The sequence below is a fragment of the Colobus angolensis genome, unplaced genomic scaffold (genome assembly GCF_000951035.1).
Source record: "Colobus angolensis palliatus isolate OR3802 unplaced genomic scaffold, Cang.pa_1.0 Scaffold231, whole genome shotgun sequence".
Lineage (NCBI taxonomy): Eukaryota > Metazoa > Chordata > Mammalia > Primates > Cercopithecidae > Colobus > Colobus angolensis.
Window position 1 is genome coordinate 3733656 of NW_012115500.1, and position 17975 is coordinate 3751630.

Sequence of the window (17975 nt, forward strand, 5' to 3'; positions counted from 1 at the left end):
AGTATACTGCACTTTAATGAATTCTTGCCATTATAAATTAATGATAAGACATAACTTGAAATACATGAAATTTTCTATAACAAAAAAAACCTCAGTACTTTGGAGACAAAATGCTATCAGAATGTTGGCCTTAAAAAGCTAACATGATAGCAGGAGACACCAAATAATATTGAAATCAGCATCTTATTTATTTTTGCAACATAGTCCCCTGTGATAGAAGCAACTGCTTCTTGTTCATTTGGAGTTTTACATCTGATAATTACCTCTAAATAGTAGTCTTTTACACCTAGTCCTTGAAATCGTCTGTTGACTCCCTGACATGGCAGTGGAGGATTCGTTTTACTTACTTGAATTTAGCTGCATTCATATTGCTGCAAAGGATGTGATTTCATTCTTTTTTATGGCTCAGTAGTATTCCATGGCCTATCTATACCACATTTTCTTTATCCGATCCACTGTTGATGGGCACCTAGGTTGATTCAGTTTGTTTGCTATTGTGAATAGTGCTGCAATGAACATACAAGTACATCTTTTTCATAAATGATTTTCTTTTGGGTATATACCCAGTGATAGGACTCGTGGGTCCAACTGTAGTTCTAAGTTCTTTGAGAAATCTCCAAACTGCTTTCCACAGTGACTGAACTAATCCCCATTCCCAGCAATAGTGTATAAGCATTCCCTTTTCTCTGCAGCCTCACCAGCATCTGTTTTTTGACTTTTTAATAATACCATTCTGACTGGTGTGAAATCTCAGGGGATTTTTTTATTTCAATAGTTTTTGGGGTACAGTTGGTTTTTGGTTACATGGGTAAATTCTTCAGTGGTGATTTCTGAGATTGTAGTGCACCCATTATCCGAGCAGTGTACACTGTACCCAGTGCGTAGTCTTTTATCCCTCATCCCTTTCCCACTCTTACCCCCTGCTCCAAGTCCCCAAACTTCATGAGATCATCTTTATACCTTTGCATCCCCGTAACTTAGCTCCCACTTATCATTGAGACCATACGGTATTTGGTTTTCCATTTCTGAGTTACTTCACTTAGAGCAATGGCCTCCAGCTCCATCCGAGTTTCTGCAAAAGACATTCTTTCATTTCTTTTGTGCTCCTGAGTAGTATTCCGTGGTGTCTGTATAGCATGTTTTCTTTATCCACTCATTGGTTGATGGGTACTTAGGTTGGGTCCACGTCTTTGCAGCTGTGAATTGTGCTGCTATAAACATGTGCATGCACATGTATTTTTCGTATAATGACTTCTGTTCTTTTGAATAGATACTCAGCAGTGGGATTGCTGGATCAAATGGTAGTTATACTTTTAGTTCTTCAAGGAATCTGTTTTCCATAGTGATTGTACTAACTTGCAGTTCCACAAACATAAAAGTGTTTTCTTTTCACCACATTCACGCCAACATCTATTGTTTTTTGACTTTTTAATTATAGCCATTCTTATAGGAGTAAGGTGGTATCTCGTTGTGTTTTTAATTTGCATTTCCCTGATAATTAGTGATGCTAGCATTTTTTTCATATGTTTGTTGACTGTTGGTATATCTTCTTTTGATAAATGTCTGTTCATGTCCTTTGTCCACTTTTTAATGGGATTTGTTTGAGTTTCAGGAAATTTTTTTTAAAGCTTTCCTTGTAACTTTTGTTTCTAATCAATTCTTCCAGGTATCAAAAGTCGTTGCAGGAAATACATATATAAAAATACTTTTAAAAATAAATTAGAGGTTAGGATTTTATCGAGAGTAAAATATTTGTTGGGAGCAGTAATACCTAACAGTCAATTTAGTTATCAAATGCTGCTTAAACAATAAAGTAAGCCTTCATTTCTTGGTGAAACTGGAGACAAATACAGATGTATACTGACTTAGTCATAAAACATTGTAGGTTTAGCAGTTCATTTATTGTTATTCTTCTACCTCATGATTAGGTAGAACCTTGTTTGAAAATAAAAGGCCACGTTCCAGTTCTATTTTTTTAGATACTTTGTGGCCATTTTATTGAACTAAATGTAAACCACTTAAGGAGCACAGGTACTGTTTTCTTCATGCGGATGGTTCCCAAGTTAGGATGGTCTGACATGGTTTCGACTTTTCTTATCATTTTTCAACTTTTCCGTGATGTGAAAGTAACATGCATTTGGTAGAAACCATACTTTGATTTTTGAATTTTGATGTTTTCCCAGGCTTACAGTAAGCTGGGCAGTGGCAGCGAGCTGCAGCTGGCAGTCACGCACGCCATCACGAGGGTGAACAACTGATACCCATAGTGGACTGGGTTGCCAGCATTTTTTGGATGTTATGTTTTGTGTTTTCACATCCCATGTCTACAAATTGCCCGTTTTCAGCCAATGATATTTTCAGCTTGGAGCATCTGCCAGTATGTGTATATATAGATTAATCTCTTATTACAGGTTTTAATCTATCCTCTGAAGAATATCCTAGGGACAAAAATGGCTCCTTGTGTCATTTCCATCTACAACAATGTAGACTTAATATCAAACTCTTAAAAGGGAATATCTAGCTCATTCTGAACATTTCATCTTATCACCTTAAGTATAGGAAGATATAAGTAATGCTTAGTGCCTAAATATTCGGTTCCTTAAATGTCAGTCATCCTTATTTGTTATAGCTAGAAGAAACTATGAGTACTAACAAATCAAATGTCATTCGTGGTTTATGAGTGGTCAGTTTTATCTAATGGATTAGGAATACCTAGTCTTTCTCCATCTTTTAAGTAAAAAGAGAATTTTGGTACTAAATTTTAGCTACTTGAGCAATTAGTTTATTTTTTAGCAGAGCTAAACTGATGAATATTTTGGGAGCTGTAATAAAAAATAAAAACAGCTTCATTGAGAACAAAATGAACTTTCTGTAAATATAATTTAAACCTATGTTTTAAGACTTTATGTTTTAAAAACAAAGCTGATGGCCGGGCGCGGTGGCTCAAGCCTGTAATCCCAGCACTTTGGGAGGCCGAGACGGGCGGATCACGAGGTCAGGAGATCGAGACCATCCTGGCTAACACGGTGAAACCCCGTCTCTACTAAAAATACAAAAACTAGCCGGGCGAGGTGGCGGGCGCCTGTAGTCCCAGCTACTCCGGAGGCTGAGGCAGGAGAATGGCGTGAACCCGGGAGGCGGAGCTTGCAGTGAGCTGAGATCCGGCCACTGCACTAAAAAAAAAAAAAAAAACAAAGCTGACACTGTTACAAAGTGAGACTGATAAAGGTGTACTTGCAGAATTCATTAGCATAAGAAATGTATTATCCCCCGGTGGTATGAGTTCAGAATTACAGCTTGCTTAGCAAATGTGAAAAATAATGTCTCCTGTTGCAGATTAACTTGCATTTTGTTAGTTTATTTCTCTGTTAGTGTCAAATAATAAAATATTTATATATAATCAAGATATATTCATAATAATATTAAAGGCAGCATTGTGTACTTGACAGTTGGTAAATGATGAAGCAATTTTTTCCATGATTATGTGTATAAAATACTCAAATTAATCTATAGAGCCATATAATCCCAAAATGTACAAGGTTACTATAGAGCTTACAATTTTACCACTTCCTGTACAGAAATATTATTTGATCAACAGTATTTTAGTTGCCTGCTGTGTTTGGAATATAATAATACTAATAAGGAAAGACTGTTAAAAGAGATAGGCTAGAAATTGCAATCTTAATTATTTAAATGAAATAATAAATAGGCCACATAAAGATTTTAGAACCCAAGGAAGCAATATGACAAACAGATATAAAATTACACTGAAAATTATATGTGAAATATGAGGCAAAACTTATTAGAACAAGTTTTTCTGTCAGGAAAAGTGATGCCATTTGAAGGAAGAATGGCATAGAATGGCAAAAACAAGAAGACACAGCTATACCTTGTGGAGGGAGAGCTGACACGTTTGTCTGACTGGTTGGCAAATAATATGATGATATTCTGGTGTTACCTTTTAAGTTCATAATAAGAGACTACTTAGCATAATAGAGAAATAGACGTGAATTCAAAATCCTTTCTCACAAGGATTATCGCTCAGGCAGATTACTTTTCTGAGCTCTGGTTATGAAAAAGAATGCCAATCTCATGGTGCCGTTGTAAGGCTTCAAAGTGCTAATCTGTGTACAATGCACATAATAGGCTCTAAGCAAAAATCAGTGCTCTTTCCTTGATAGATCACCCATGACACTGCTATCAGTGTCAAATCAGGAAATTTGTTAAGTCGTATTATCTCTACTTCAAGATCAAACACAATATATAGTCAAAAAGTTGAGTGTACGATGCTTCGGGTTTTCAGCAGTTGTCTTCAAACATGTCCTGGTGCTCATGTGGTTTAAATAAGGATCAGAAATGATTCAGAGGTCCTGTAGGGCTGTTGGCCTGTGGTATTCCTAATGCCATTTACTGTGCTAAATGGATGTGGCTATAGTAACCATTGATAAACATAAACAACGGAGGGTAAGTGCTGGACTAGGGACTGACTTACAGAAAGCTAAAGGGTTTAAGCTTCAAAGACCTTCACCTGCACAGGTCCCTTCTTAGGCCTTGTATCTAACTGATATTTGTAAGTTGCATTATTTTGCTTAAAGAAGGCTTCTCAAATTAAACAATCTACAGGCCTCGCAAAACCTGGATCCACTGCTACTGGTCTGTCACATAAAAGGAAAAAAAATCACCATGACTAAAAAAGGATGAGGCAACCCACAGCAAGAAACATGATTTTGCTTTTCTTGCCCAAATCATGATTTGTTGGTAACCCTTGACCCTAGGTGCTTATATGCCCTTGACCGTACCCTTGCCTATCTAGGAAAGCACTCTCTGGTCCAGCATCAGCCTAAGAATTGCCCATATGAAGCAGTAAGAAAGGGGACTGCCTGGCAATCCAGGAGCTTGCAGCTAAAATACCCAGGTATTTTATTTCTGGCATTTTAAGTGGGTAAATGGGAATGTGTAGATGGGAAACAACTTCTATTGAGCTGACTCCCTATGGGCCAAAACGAGTTTGGCGCTGTGCATAGGTTATCACATTTTACACTGCTTGGTAAGGAATATTTTCTAACTTGACACTTGGGAGAGGTAAAGTAACTTCTTTTTAAACAGCTAGTGGAGCTAGAATTCAAACACAGGGCTTTGTGAAGTCAAAGCTCATGTTCTTTCCAACCTCCCTGTAAGGCTGAAGCTTACCTGCCAGGTGTCAGCCAGCCAACTGGAAAGGAATGAACATTTGATCTCCCAGTTCACCTAACAATTTTGAATACATAAAGTCCTGCCAGCCAATTGGCAAACTTTTTTTCCTTGGTTGCTTCATTTCCCTGTGTATGAAGCACCCGTCTGTAATACGCTGTATTCCACTTAATTATTACTTCTTCAGAATGGTCACAGTCACCAAGAAACTTCCAGTTAGGTAGGTAGGTAGATAGAAGATAGATAGATAGATAGATAGATAGATAGATAGATAGATACATACATACATACATACATACATACATACAGACAGACAGACAGACAGACAGACAGACATAGATAGATACGTAGATAGAGGTGGGAGGAAGGGGGAGAGAGAGGTGTTATCATTTAAGTGAAATTTTTATGATTAACGACCATTACTAATTTACAAGCAGCCTCATGAGTTCTTTTGAAATTGATATTGTTCCTTTAAATTGCAGTTTTATATTTTAGTTATTTAGTCCCTAAAACTGAAATACTGCACATAATTTGGAGTTAGGAACTTCAAAAAATTTTTGTTCCTAAAAGCTGTACGACAAGGTTTCATTTTAAAGCAAAGAAAAATTTTCATCTCTCAACCTTTTCATTTCTCCTTTCACGGAGCTCTTCTCTTTTTCCTGGATGATTTTATCCCACCTCCATAATCACTGACCAGTTTTCTTTTAACGTAGTTATAACTACACTACTTCAGAAATTCAAATAAATACACTGTATTAGGGGAAGGAAAGGATAATTTTAAAGGAAATATGCAAAGTTGTGGCCTGTGGCCAAGGCTTGACTGACAAGAGTCAAACAACTACTGAAGGATTTGAAACACTTGTTAATTGTAAAATTCCCAATTGCATTAAAATACTCACTGACACTCTAGTCCCGAAACAACACAATGAATAGAAGCTTACACTAATCAAAATGGTATCGAGAGTGTTTTAAATAAAATTTGTAAGCAAAGAACTCACATATGAATGAGTAAAGATGTGACTTGAATGGAGCAAGTACCTACCGCAAGTGCAATCTTGTCCAACCTGCGGGCCCCTTGCTGCCCAGGACAGCTTTGAATGCGGTCCAACACAAATTTGTAAACTTTCTTAAAACGTTACGAGATTTTTTTTGCAATTTATTTTAGCTCATCAGCTATCATTAGTGTTAGTGTATTTTATGTGTGGCCCAAGACAATTATTCTTCTTCCAGTGTGGTCAAAAGATTGGACACCCCTGTCGTAGTGAAATAGAAAGACTGTTTTTAGGAGGTCTCATTTTAGTAGCAGGAGAGCTGGGCAATTGTATTAGTCCATTATCATGCTGCTATGAAGAAATACCTGAGACTGGGTAATTTATTAAAAAAGAGAGGTTTAATTGACTCGAAGGCCTCAGGAAACTTAAAATCATGGCAGAAGGCACATCTTCACAGGGCGGCAGGAGAGAAAATGAATGCAAACAGGGGAAATGCCAGACGCTTATAAAACTATCAGATCTGAGACTCACTGATTATCACAAGAGCAGCATGAAGGAAACTGCCCCCATGATGCAATTCCCTCCACTTGGCCCTGCCCTTGACACGTGGGGATTGTTACAATTCAAGGTGAGATTTAGGTGGGGACACAGAGCCAAACCATATCCGCAGTGTAACCAAAATAGTATTTATTTTGATTAAACAATGTTAATTTAATTTATGTTGTCTTTTATTGTTATTCATGCAGCAAAGTATGCACAGATAAAGATGGCTCTAATTTATATACAGTACCTTTCCATGAGGATTCTAAGTTGAGTTTCCAATTTTATCTCAAAGAGTAAAGCCTTGATTATAACATGGTCTCAGTGCTTGAGGCAGTGACTGCCACACTGTATGGTATATATGGTGTATGTATAGATACCATGCCTGCACTGTATGGTATATATGGTGTATGTATAGATACCATGCCTGCACTGTATGGTATATATGGTGTACATATATATGTATATATGGTGAGCTACCCAAAAATGAAATCCTTGTTACATGATGGGTGAAGCTGTGTTTACATGTAACTTGACTGCAACAATAGAGGAAGGTACTCAGTTGCACAGATGGTATTGTACAAACAGTTCTACAAACAACACATTTACAAATAATATTAGAGCTGAAAACTAAAATGATATTGCAAATACATTTATATCTGCTATCATTTCCTTCAACAAAGAGACTTCTGCTTTTTGATATTTATTCACAAAAACTTTTATGTAATCCTTTCTTTTAAGGAATACTCTTTATCTCTGCCTATTCCCCCAAGCTGGCTCATTCTTGCTGATCATAGCAAAAACAAAATATACTTTCAAAGCGTTTTAAATTGCCTCCTAACCACTGAGCTAGGTGTATGTCTGGAAAGATAAATGCGTCTTCCTTGGAATGTGTTTGCTTTTATATTGGTCAAGACAAGTCAACAGATTGAGTACTTGAAATATTATCAAGCTCTGCACACATGAAAGTATTTGGTAAAAAGATAATCTTGGAGGGTATGATTATAAGCAAATTCACAGCCTCAGGAGTGCTATGAGAGACTTTTATTTTGGTGAAACTGGTAAGTGTTGTTTCATAAAATTTGTGATTTTACTTTTTAAAAACTTGACTAACTTTCCTTCTCTTTCCCTCTCTTGCTGATACAGATCCACATCCAGCGAACTGAAGGATGTGACCATATGACCTGCTCACAATGTAACACTAATTTTTGTTACCGATGTGGTGAGAGATACCGCCAGCTCCGATTTTTTGGAGACCACACATCAAACCTCAGTATATTTGGATGCAAATATCGCTACCTCCCAGAGAGACCTCATTTAAGGAGATTAGTGCGAGGGTCAGTCTGTGGTGAGTGTCTGACGTGCTTATGGGTATCTTCCCTGGGAATTAAGTAGTGAAAATAGAACTTGGAAATGTGCAGCCATGGTAATTCAGAGCACCTGCCATGTGCCCAGTATTTACAGGAGGATATTCTCTCACCCTTTAAGATTAAAATTTTAAACTTAAATTTTGTTACCAGGACACTACTTATATGAGCAAGTAGATTTTGTTTGAAAAAGCAATTTAGTCATCACACATAGAAATCTGAAATTATTTGCCTCTTAAATTTCTGAAACCCTGTTGTAAGCCACTTAACAAGAGGGGCCGTGTCATGTATATTTTTGTAATGGACAATATCCAGCAGCAGGTCAATATCCTCCACTCATTCATGGAGGACATGCAATACAGTACAGCATGGAGCATAGTCTAGGAAGGCAGGGGAAAGAAATCTACCTTTTAGAGCCCTGTAATAGAGTTCCATTATATCTATATAATTGGTAAGTTGTATATATTTTCCATTGTTTTAATTATTAATAGGTAACAGTTAATATAATAATATCAAATGCCCTCAGTGCATACAAACCCAAGTTTAATTATCCAAGTGAATTATCCAAGTGAAAATGCTTTTGTGGATTGACCCCCTCTTCCTCAACAACACATACTAGCCTCATACACAACCCCTTCCCACACTGGCACACAAATACGCAAACAGAAACACAGACACCTGCCCATAGACAAATCACCCTGGCCAAATGCCACTGCCTTTGGGTAATACAAGGTTCTTTGATGGAATATTTCTTCTTCTCCTCCTCTGGAATGTATTCCATTCCCTGCTGCTCTGGAATGTAACCATGTGAGATTTCTTCCCCTTTTTCATCATGTGGATGTCTGTTAGAATTCCTTTTCTGGCAGTGTTTCTCATGTATAGGCAACACTTTTTATCATCTTCCACATTTCCATTTTCCTTCTACTTTTGCCTAGTTACTTAATGAAAATCTTTATATCTCTCCTTAGCCTTTGGTCACTTCATAACTGTTGTGAACCATTTTCCTCCTTAGAAGCGTATGATACCTGATCAGAATGAAGTTGATGTTAGTAATACATTTCTATCAGGTAACAGATAGAACATATACATGCAAATGCACTTTCACATATGGAAACCAGTGCCATCATTTTCTAAAATCTATGTGATTTCTATGAAAATATTCTTCCTGAGGTTAATGGAGCATAATTTTCCACAGCCAATAACATTCAATAGTCAAGACTGCTTTTAATGATTTTCCAGTGTGTGCCGCTTCTTAATTTGCAAATATGGTGGATGTTATCATTACATAACCAATATATATGTATTAAACAGACATTGGAGGGATAACTAGGGAATCTAACCTTAACCTCTAATACCATGAGAAAATCAATTGCAAATTAAGTTTTGAGATAGAATCTATTTGCAAATCTGTATATGCAGAGAGCAACATGAAAACACAAAATCACTGTATTTTCTGCATTGCTATTTTATTTTCTACTTCAGTGCCACCTCTAATTTTGTCATGGCAGCGTGTTTCCTTCCATTCTTTATTTTAAATAGAGAAGACATTTATTTGGCTCATGGTTCTGGAGGATGAGCAGTCCAAGATCCAGTGGCTGCATCTGGTGAGAGCCTTCGTGCTGCATCATAGCATGGCAGAAGGGCCAGCAAGCCCACGAGACAGAGAAAATGGGAGCCAAACTTACCCTTTTGTCAGGAACCCACTCCACTGGTAACTAACACACTCCTATGATAGTGGTATTAATCCAGTCATAAGGGCTCTGCTCTCAAGACCTAATCACTTCTTAAAGGTCCAACCTCTCAGCCTCCTTTTTGGCCTGTCTTTTGTGGGTGCACGTGCTTGTGTGCACATAAAATTACATCAGGTTAAACCTGTCAAAGTAGGAAGCAGCTGGCTTTAAGATAAACTCTTTCATTCACATATACTTTCCCCACCCCAAGCACAGCTGCCTCTAATTGCTGTTGGACCATAACTCCAAGTGAAGTGGTCCTCCCTCCCCCATCTCCACAAAAAGCAGGAAGAGGAATGTTGTAATTTACAAAGTTACTTACTCCCTGCCATTTCAGAGAGAAGATGGAGTATAGGGAAGCCCTCCCACCCACTGTCCTTGTGTGATGTAACACAACTTGCTCCCTCAGTCTTGGAATACAGCCTCATGTGGTCCTTGGCCAGAGGCGGAGAAAGGGCCTTCATCTCTCACAGCTGAAGGGTTGGAAACATCGTCTTCATTCCGTGTAACCTGTAACCACGTGCTCAGCTAGAGATCAGAGGTTCTGCTCATATATTATAAAGGAGAAGAGAGATTTGGGGCTGATTAGCAGCCTCTGAGATAGAGGCATCTCCCCAATGAGGTGTGGGCAGATTATTAAAGCAATGATACTGGGAATAAAAGTGGCTGAGGATAAATTTTAAATTCTCATATTACTCCATACAAAAATTCTGAGTTTTTAAATCAAGTCATGTAATTTTTAAGAATAGGTCTTCAATTGATTTCTAGATGACAAATAATTTATATGAACAAAAACAAGGAGCCGTCTCTGAAAACGAATACCCAATTAAAAAAAAGAAAGACAAGCCTGGAGCCAGAACTGAAGAAATACAAATAGCCAATACATATGTTCAAAAATATTCAGTGTTATTAGCTGTCAGAGAAATGTAAATCGGCAGTCTCAAAATGAGATACTTTGAGTATTGAGTATTAAGTATTAACTTGATAAAACATCTGCTAACTATTGACTAGCAAATGTTTTATCAAGTTAATACTTAATACTGGACTTTCATGCTTAATGAATTGAAAATTTTGTACAATTCTTTCTCAAAGAAATTTGATACTAATGTGAAGTACATTTTAAAACATGATAAATCTAGATAGACTGAAAATGGTTTATGTGCAAGTATAATTTAAAATAGAGAAAAAGGAACAAAAAAGTATAGGAATATTTAAATAAAATATGATATATGGATATGATAGAATATTATTTCAGCAATTGAATATGATGTTTTAGAACAATGTTACTAACCCAGGAATAAGAGATATTATGCCCAGTCCCTTAAGACAGTTTCAAAAGTAGATGTAAATATGTTTGAACATGGATTACATAATTGGAATAAGCTTATTTCCTATCTGGTTCCTTGAATTCTGTGATGTTTGAGAGGAAAAAGAAAATCAATGCTGTTAACTTTTTAGTCATGTTTTATTATTAGGAAAATATACTGATAATTAAAAGGAAATATGAATGAACAGACCGAGCTATGTCCATAGGAGAAAAACACATTATTTTAAAATATATGTGCTTATATATTCTAAACTCTTAAGCATCACTTTAAGAGTGTACTAAATGTAATTTTCAATGGGACTTACTACTTACTTGGATTCTGTCATTGGCAAAAAATATAAATAAAACCCAAGTCTAGACACGGTGCTAATTGAATGGCGATCTTTTTAAATTAGATGTTTAAAACAGTAGTATTGTACACATGCCTGGTCATCTGGTTCCAAAGATCATTTCTTAATAATAAAAAAGTTAGTATGTTTTGACAAACTTCCAACAAATGGCTGTGTTCGTTTCTTTTTTTAATGTAATTGGTTTTTCTAAATTACTGTCCTTGATTTATAGAATGATGTTGCTGTGTCATTCTTAAATTGCCATGTGAAGTCTACTGCAAAGTTTCTCACTCTCATCTCTTGTGGCATTTGAGTTGTGCAGCTCTGAAGCTGTGTCACATGCCTTGAGGTTTAAAATACAAAAACAATATGTTATTTATTAGCCTCTTTTTGTGCCTGTGTCTTTCAACGTCAGTGGGATTCTTATGTTGTACTGTGCTATGTATACTTATGGCTACAGTTTATCGTCACTGCTTAATGATTCATTTAGAAAAGAAAATGCTGGCTGATACCACTTGACATCCTTACCAGCACTTTGCCTTTTTATTTTATAAGTGCTTCCTTTTTCAATTTGTTAAAATGATTCACTTGAGTAACTTTCAGCGTACTGCATATTTATTCGTAGTTTTCTCTAACATCCTGAAACGTCCCCTTTGTAGTTCAGTCTGTTAGGCGTTCATATTATTAGTTTTCTTTGGACCCAGGATGTAAATAAACCACTTCTTTAGATGTGGGCTTGGACAGAAGCCCTCTGTAGGACCTACCAGCTCTCCATGTTGTGAGCTAACAAGATTTTCCCCTACCAACTCAAAATGTGCCACTTCTTTCTTAATCTTCTAGCATTGCGAACACTGAAAATGGAAAGGATCTTAAGGAAAAGCACAAAGATGAACTGTCTTGTAGAATACAGTAAGCCAGTTGCTTTGGAATGTTTTTGGTTAGAAAGGATAAGTGATTTATGTTTGATGCATGTGCTCAGGATTTCAGTGAGGTTACTAAACTTACACGTGTGTATCTGTTCTATACCTAATCCTGATATAGTTCTTAGATATATACAGCCTTAAGTGTAATCAGACTACTTAAAAAATAATATACACTGTGGTATTTAAAAAGCATCACTGTAATTATATAGTAAGTTAGTTTTAAGACTCCTTAAATTATTTTGCCTTTTGTTTTCCAGCTGGAAAATTATTCATTGCACCTCTAATTATGGTTTTGGGATTGGCACTAGGGGCCATAGCAGTTGTAATCGGTAAGAAACACTTCATGTATCTGAGATTAGAATTATCTGAGGGCCATAGAGAGAATATGAGTGTAAATGTAATAATACGAATCAGTTATTAAATGGACATAATTTCTATTGTATGCCTGCTTTAGATAGAGTACCAGCATATCATTTAAAAGATCAGAGGAGTGTGTTTCCTGTCGGATATGTTAGTATGAATTGTTCAGTCTATGAACATTGTGATTCATGTATCTTATAAAGCATTATTAACTCTTTTATGATACAAAGTTAATAGAATTAGTATCTTAGGGAAAAAGGCAAGTGGAATAGAACTCAAATTTTCTAATTCTGAGTTCAGGTTAAAGCATCAAGGAAAAGAAGTTCTAGTGCACCTTATGTGTTTCGTTTGGTCCAATAAAAGATGCCATGGATACAAACAGATAATCAGTGTGTACAGGAACATATACCCAACATACACTTGAGCACTGACAAATAGAAAACCTTGCAGTGATTTGCTTGCATAGTTTTATTTATGCAAGTATATTAAAATATATATTTTAAAGCAGTGGTTCTCAGACTCTAATGTGCTTTAGAATATCCTCGAGGGCTGGATAAAACACAGATTGCTGGTTTCTATCTGCAGTTTCTTACTCAGTATATGGGAAAAGTCCATTGATTTTTATTTTTAAAAATTTCCCAGGTGATACTCATGCAGTTGGTTCAGGGACCATACTTTGAGAACTATTGCTTTAATAATTTTAAGCTAAATGCTATAGATGAAGGCTGCTTTGATCATTGTTCCATATATTAGATTTTTTTTTTTTGCTAAAAAAATGATTTTCATGTGTCAACTTCTGTTTAGCAAGTAATAAATGTGCAGAACAGAATTATAAAGCATCTGACATTTAAGTTCTTGCAATGTGAGTTAGGACATTATGAAATAGGTATTATTATCTGTATTATACAGTTGAAGAAATTAAGACTTACTAGGACCTCATAAGTGGTGGAATCGGGAATCAAACCCAACATTTGGCTCCACAGCCTGTATTGTTAAGTGATATGCTATACTGCCTGAAAGAAGTATGAGTATCATAGTGTGCAAATGATATGACTGTGGACAATAAAGAAGATTTAAACCAAAGTTTTGATATTTTGAGAGGAATCATTATTATTAAACTGGTATCACTGAGGGTGCTAAAAGGGGAGAAGCGCTAAAGGGAAATATTAAAGAAGGAAGTATTGTAGAAGTGAATACATTTCATAGTGTAGATGTCTTCCTCTTTTCATGTTCATAGATTGCAAACAAACAAACATGGATATTTTAAAATAGGAAAACCTAAATGCCTCTCATCCTAACTAACTTTAATTTTTTTATCCCTAGGTTTATTTGTATTTCCTATCTATTGCCTTTGTAAAAAACAGAGAAAACGGTCACGGACAGGTATGCACTGGTAGCATGCGGATGATTTCATCCAGCTTAGCTGGTTGGAGTAGGAGCGATACCAAATGGTACACCCATCTGTGAGTCACATCTTGAAAAATACTGAGAGGAACCTTCTACCATCTCATCTCCCAGTGATTCTCCGTGGGCCACAATGCCTCTAGCTATGGTGCACTCCCAACATGGTATCCTGTCCTTTCCCTAAACAAATTGCTGCTGCTTTTAAAAAATGGTCACTTTCATAAACTGTAAACATCTGTATCATAACTCTGACCTTTGTGGTTCTTGGAAGAAGATACTTTAAGAACCAGTTATCCTCAGAATTCTTCTGAGCACACCTCTTCTGAGAACTGCTTGGACTGTCTTTGAACTCTACACCTCCTTCCAGGCCATCTTGTGAGACTTGGTGTGAATAGCTGAAGTCCTATCTGTACCAACAAGCAAGGCCACTTTTCAGAAGATAAGAGTTCACTGAATGCACCTATTATAATCTGTGGCCCCAGCAGTATAATTTCTTTATCTTTCCAACGTTATTATTGCTAAAAGTCTCAATGTCCAAAAGGGAATGAATGAAAGTAAATTAATGAGAAGAATACTAAGTTACTGAAGTGTTTATGTGTAGGGGTGTGAATGTGTGTGTATATAAATATGTATTAAAACTAGGCCCAGTAACCTTGTACTTACCCAGTTCCATACCGCTACACTATTTTTCCACATTTTTGTAGACCTATTGAAAGATGATGGTTCCTTTGTGGACATAATTTGGCAATGTATTAAATTAAAGTCAACATAGACAACAGGCTATTTTGATGCTGAACTTTTCTATTTCTTGCTCTTTCTTTTTGTCATACAAACACAGAAATTTGTGCAATGTCACCCCAAGGAGTATTAAGCTTTGTAAACTGACAAAACTGGCTGCTTTTAGGAAATCCTCAAGATCCAAATATTCAGTCTTTTTAAAAATCTTACATTTTGAAATACATGCTTCACTCTATAGATAAATCCTTCACATTGGGATTATTTAATCTCAAAAACAAGTTTGCTCTAGAGAACTGCTTAAGCCTTTTAAAAAAAAAATCGTATTCTGCTAATTTTTTTAACCAACTTGTAATTACAGATAATTCTGCTTTAGGTCAAGGTCTTACATCATTTAATATACTAACCCTGTTCTCTCTTGCCTCCTCCTCTCTGTTTTTATTTGTTCTCAAGGTTTTTCATAAAAACAAATACTAGTTTTGAAAGATTTTTTCTTACATTTAACTGCTCAAACATGTAATATTTTTGGGGGCGTCTTCTTATGGAGGAGTTAGTTTGAAAACTTTTTATGTTCTTGAGTTTGTCCAATATCAGCTGCTTTTGGGGAAGGAAACAAAAAAGTGAAGGAAATATTTTCAGGAAGTTTTTCTCAACCTACGAAAGCTTTAAAAATAAGAAATAGACAAGTAACTAGACTCTGATATGCCTTTGTTTTCATCACAAAAGTTCATCAGCAAACAGGAAAAAAAAAAAGACCCCTAAAAAGCCTAAAGCTTTGAATTGTCTCCAAATTCTTAAAATTAGTCGTCTGTCTTAGATGTACATTTGTCAGCAACCTTGTCTGATTTGAAATAGATGATATGATAAAACATGCATTAACATGAGTAGTTTGTTTTTGTTGAGCTCCAGAGTGTAAGAATATTTTATTTTTGTTTGACATAAAAAGTGAAGTTTACTTGCGTGAATAAGAAGCCAGCATGCTTTCATTCTTTCCAAATAACACAGAATAATTGTACTACAGTTTCTGGATTAGTTGTCTATTTCCACTTAAAGGAGTGTGTGACATTTATGGTTCGAGAATAGCATATTTCTAAAGCATAATATAATACAAGAAATAGTGATGCTCTGGTTTCACAAACTTATCTTTTCATTCACTCATCCATCCATTTGACAGATATTTATTGAGTGCCTATTTTAGGTGTTCTAGTGTTAAGACTGAAGGAAGGAGAATTTCTAGCCTGTCATAAGAGTACTTAGGTTTTGTAAATTCATCTTTCCTGAACTTAGGCATTAGTTCAGCAATATGTGAATATGATGAACTCTAAACCTAGCTGATCTGTATATGTATGATGTATATATATCATATGTATGGTATATATGAAATATTCCCGTAACTGCATATGAACACATATGCCATATACATATGTACCAACTGGCTGAATAACATACTCTTTGGTCTTGGATAATCTGTTTTCTAGGTTATGTATCTGTTATCTTTGGCCTACTCAGGGATTTTTATTTCTTTCTTTAAATAACTTATCTTTTGAACATATTTTTATATTATTTAGAAAACTTTCCAATATTCCTGTTACAAAGTGGTGTCTGTTTTCAGTGAAGGCTATTTCACCAATGCTTGAAGTAGCGTGCACTGTGTTGCACAGGTTTTTCATTTTTCTATTGAGTAGATATTTTTAAATTAACATATACATTTTTCTCCTTAAAGGGTCATATCTATTAGGCCTTTCCCTGCTGGTAACTTAAAATGATTATTTGTGAATTTTTTACTAAGTTTCATCAAGATCTTTAAAAGAGAGAAGAAAATAAAAAGTATTATTTATATGTCAGTGCCAACTTTGAAGGTAAAACAATAGTAGTAACTTTTGGGAGAAATTCTAAAAACTACTTTAAAAAGAAACGTGCACATAAAATAAGTATCTTTCTATCATGGCCTGTCATTTTATATGCTCTTATTGTAAATTTAATATATACTACTTTAAAAAATTGAACCATACAGAATTTATAAAATACAACTTTCTCTGCTTACCCCACCCCTTATTTTCTAGGGGTGACCACTGTTAATGGTTTGGTATGTGTCTTTGCAGACACTTTCTACAAATAAGTGTGTTTGTGTTTGTGTCTGTGTGTGTATTCATTTTATACAAATAGAAAAATATTCTTACTGTGCTGCGACTCTTTGTCATTTTATTATATATCAGTAGATACCTTTCTGTAAGTGTTTAAATAGATTTACCTCATTCTTTTATAAATTACTGCATAATCCATTCTAGGGGTATACTTTAATTTATTGAATTAGTCCCCTGTTGAATGGACTACAAGATTATTTTCATTTCTGTATTACAAAGAAAGCAAGAGTGAAGACCCTTTTGCATATAATTTTGTCACCTTGCGTGAACATATCCATAAGATTGTATATTTGTTTTTTACAAGATCTTTGTAATAAACATTGTAATGTAATTTCAGGAGATGAGGTCACAGAAATAATATGAGACCCTTTTTTGGATAAAAAGAAAGATTGTACAGGAGTGCATAATTTTTAAAGAAAATCATCTTTTGAAGGATAATTTCCTTTCTGCCTGATTAGCCAAATAAATACCTTGCCAAAACTTACAATAGGAAATCTTTTTTCAATAAAAATAAAATTTGAGGAGATGTCTGTCAGATAAAGATGAATTGACTTTTGGATTGCCTCATTTTAAAACTTGAGGGATTTAAATGAAAAACTCAAGCCAAATTGGTGATACTTTTCACATTTTTAATAACACTATCCATTTTTGTGTATGTTGCTTGACAGAGGAACTTAATTATGCCATTGTGAAAAGTAGGAAAGAATATGTTGGCAATTATAAATGCCCACAGCAATTCCCAGAAAAATAGATTATGTATGATTTGGTGGGATAATTATAAATCATGGAATAGTGTATGTATGTGGAGTTAGAAGAGAGGGGTCAAACCTTTTGGTACAAGCAACATCGTGTTGCCACCACCTTGATTTTCTCATAGGTGCTATTGTATCCTAAGAGTAGAACAGACAAGAAAACAAAGATAATTAAACACAAG

At 35.5% G+C, this 17975-nt stretch overlaps 1 protein-coding gene across 1 annotated transcript in view; it reads left to right on the forward strand.

Moving 5' to 3' along the window:
* Positions 1-14958, forward strand: part of RNF217 (ring finger protein 217) — a 38180-nt gene extending 23222 nt beyond the window's left edge. Inside the window, 4 exon segments of the mRNA XM_011944462.1 lie at positions 7869-8070; positions 12656-12727; positions 13668-13794; positions 14082-14958. Coding sequence (XP_011799852.1) covers positions 7869-8070; positions 12656-12727; positions 13668-13794; positions 14082-14115 — 435 coding nt within the window. The 3' untranslated portion in view covers positions 14116-14958.
* The last annotated feature ends 3017 nt before the right edge of the window (positions 14959-17975 follow it).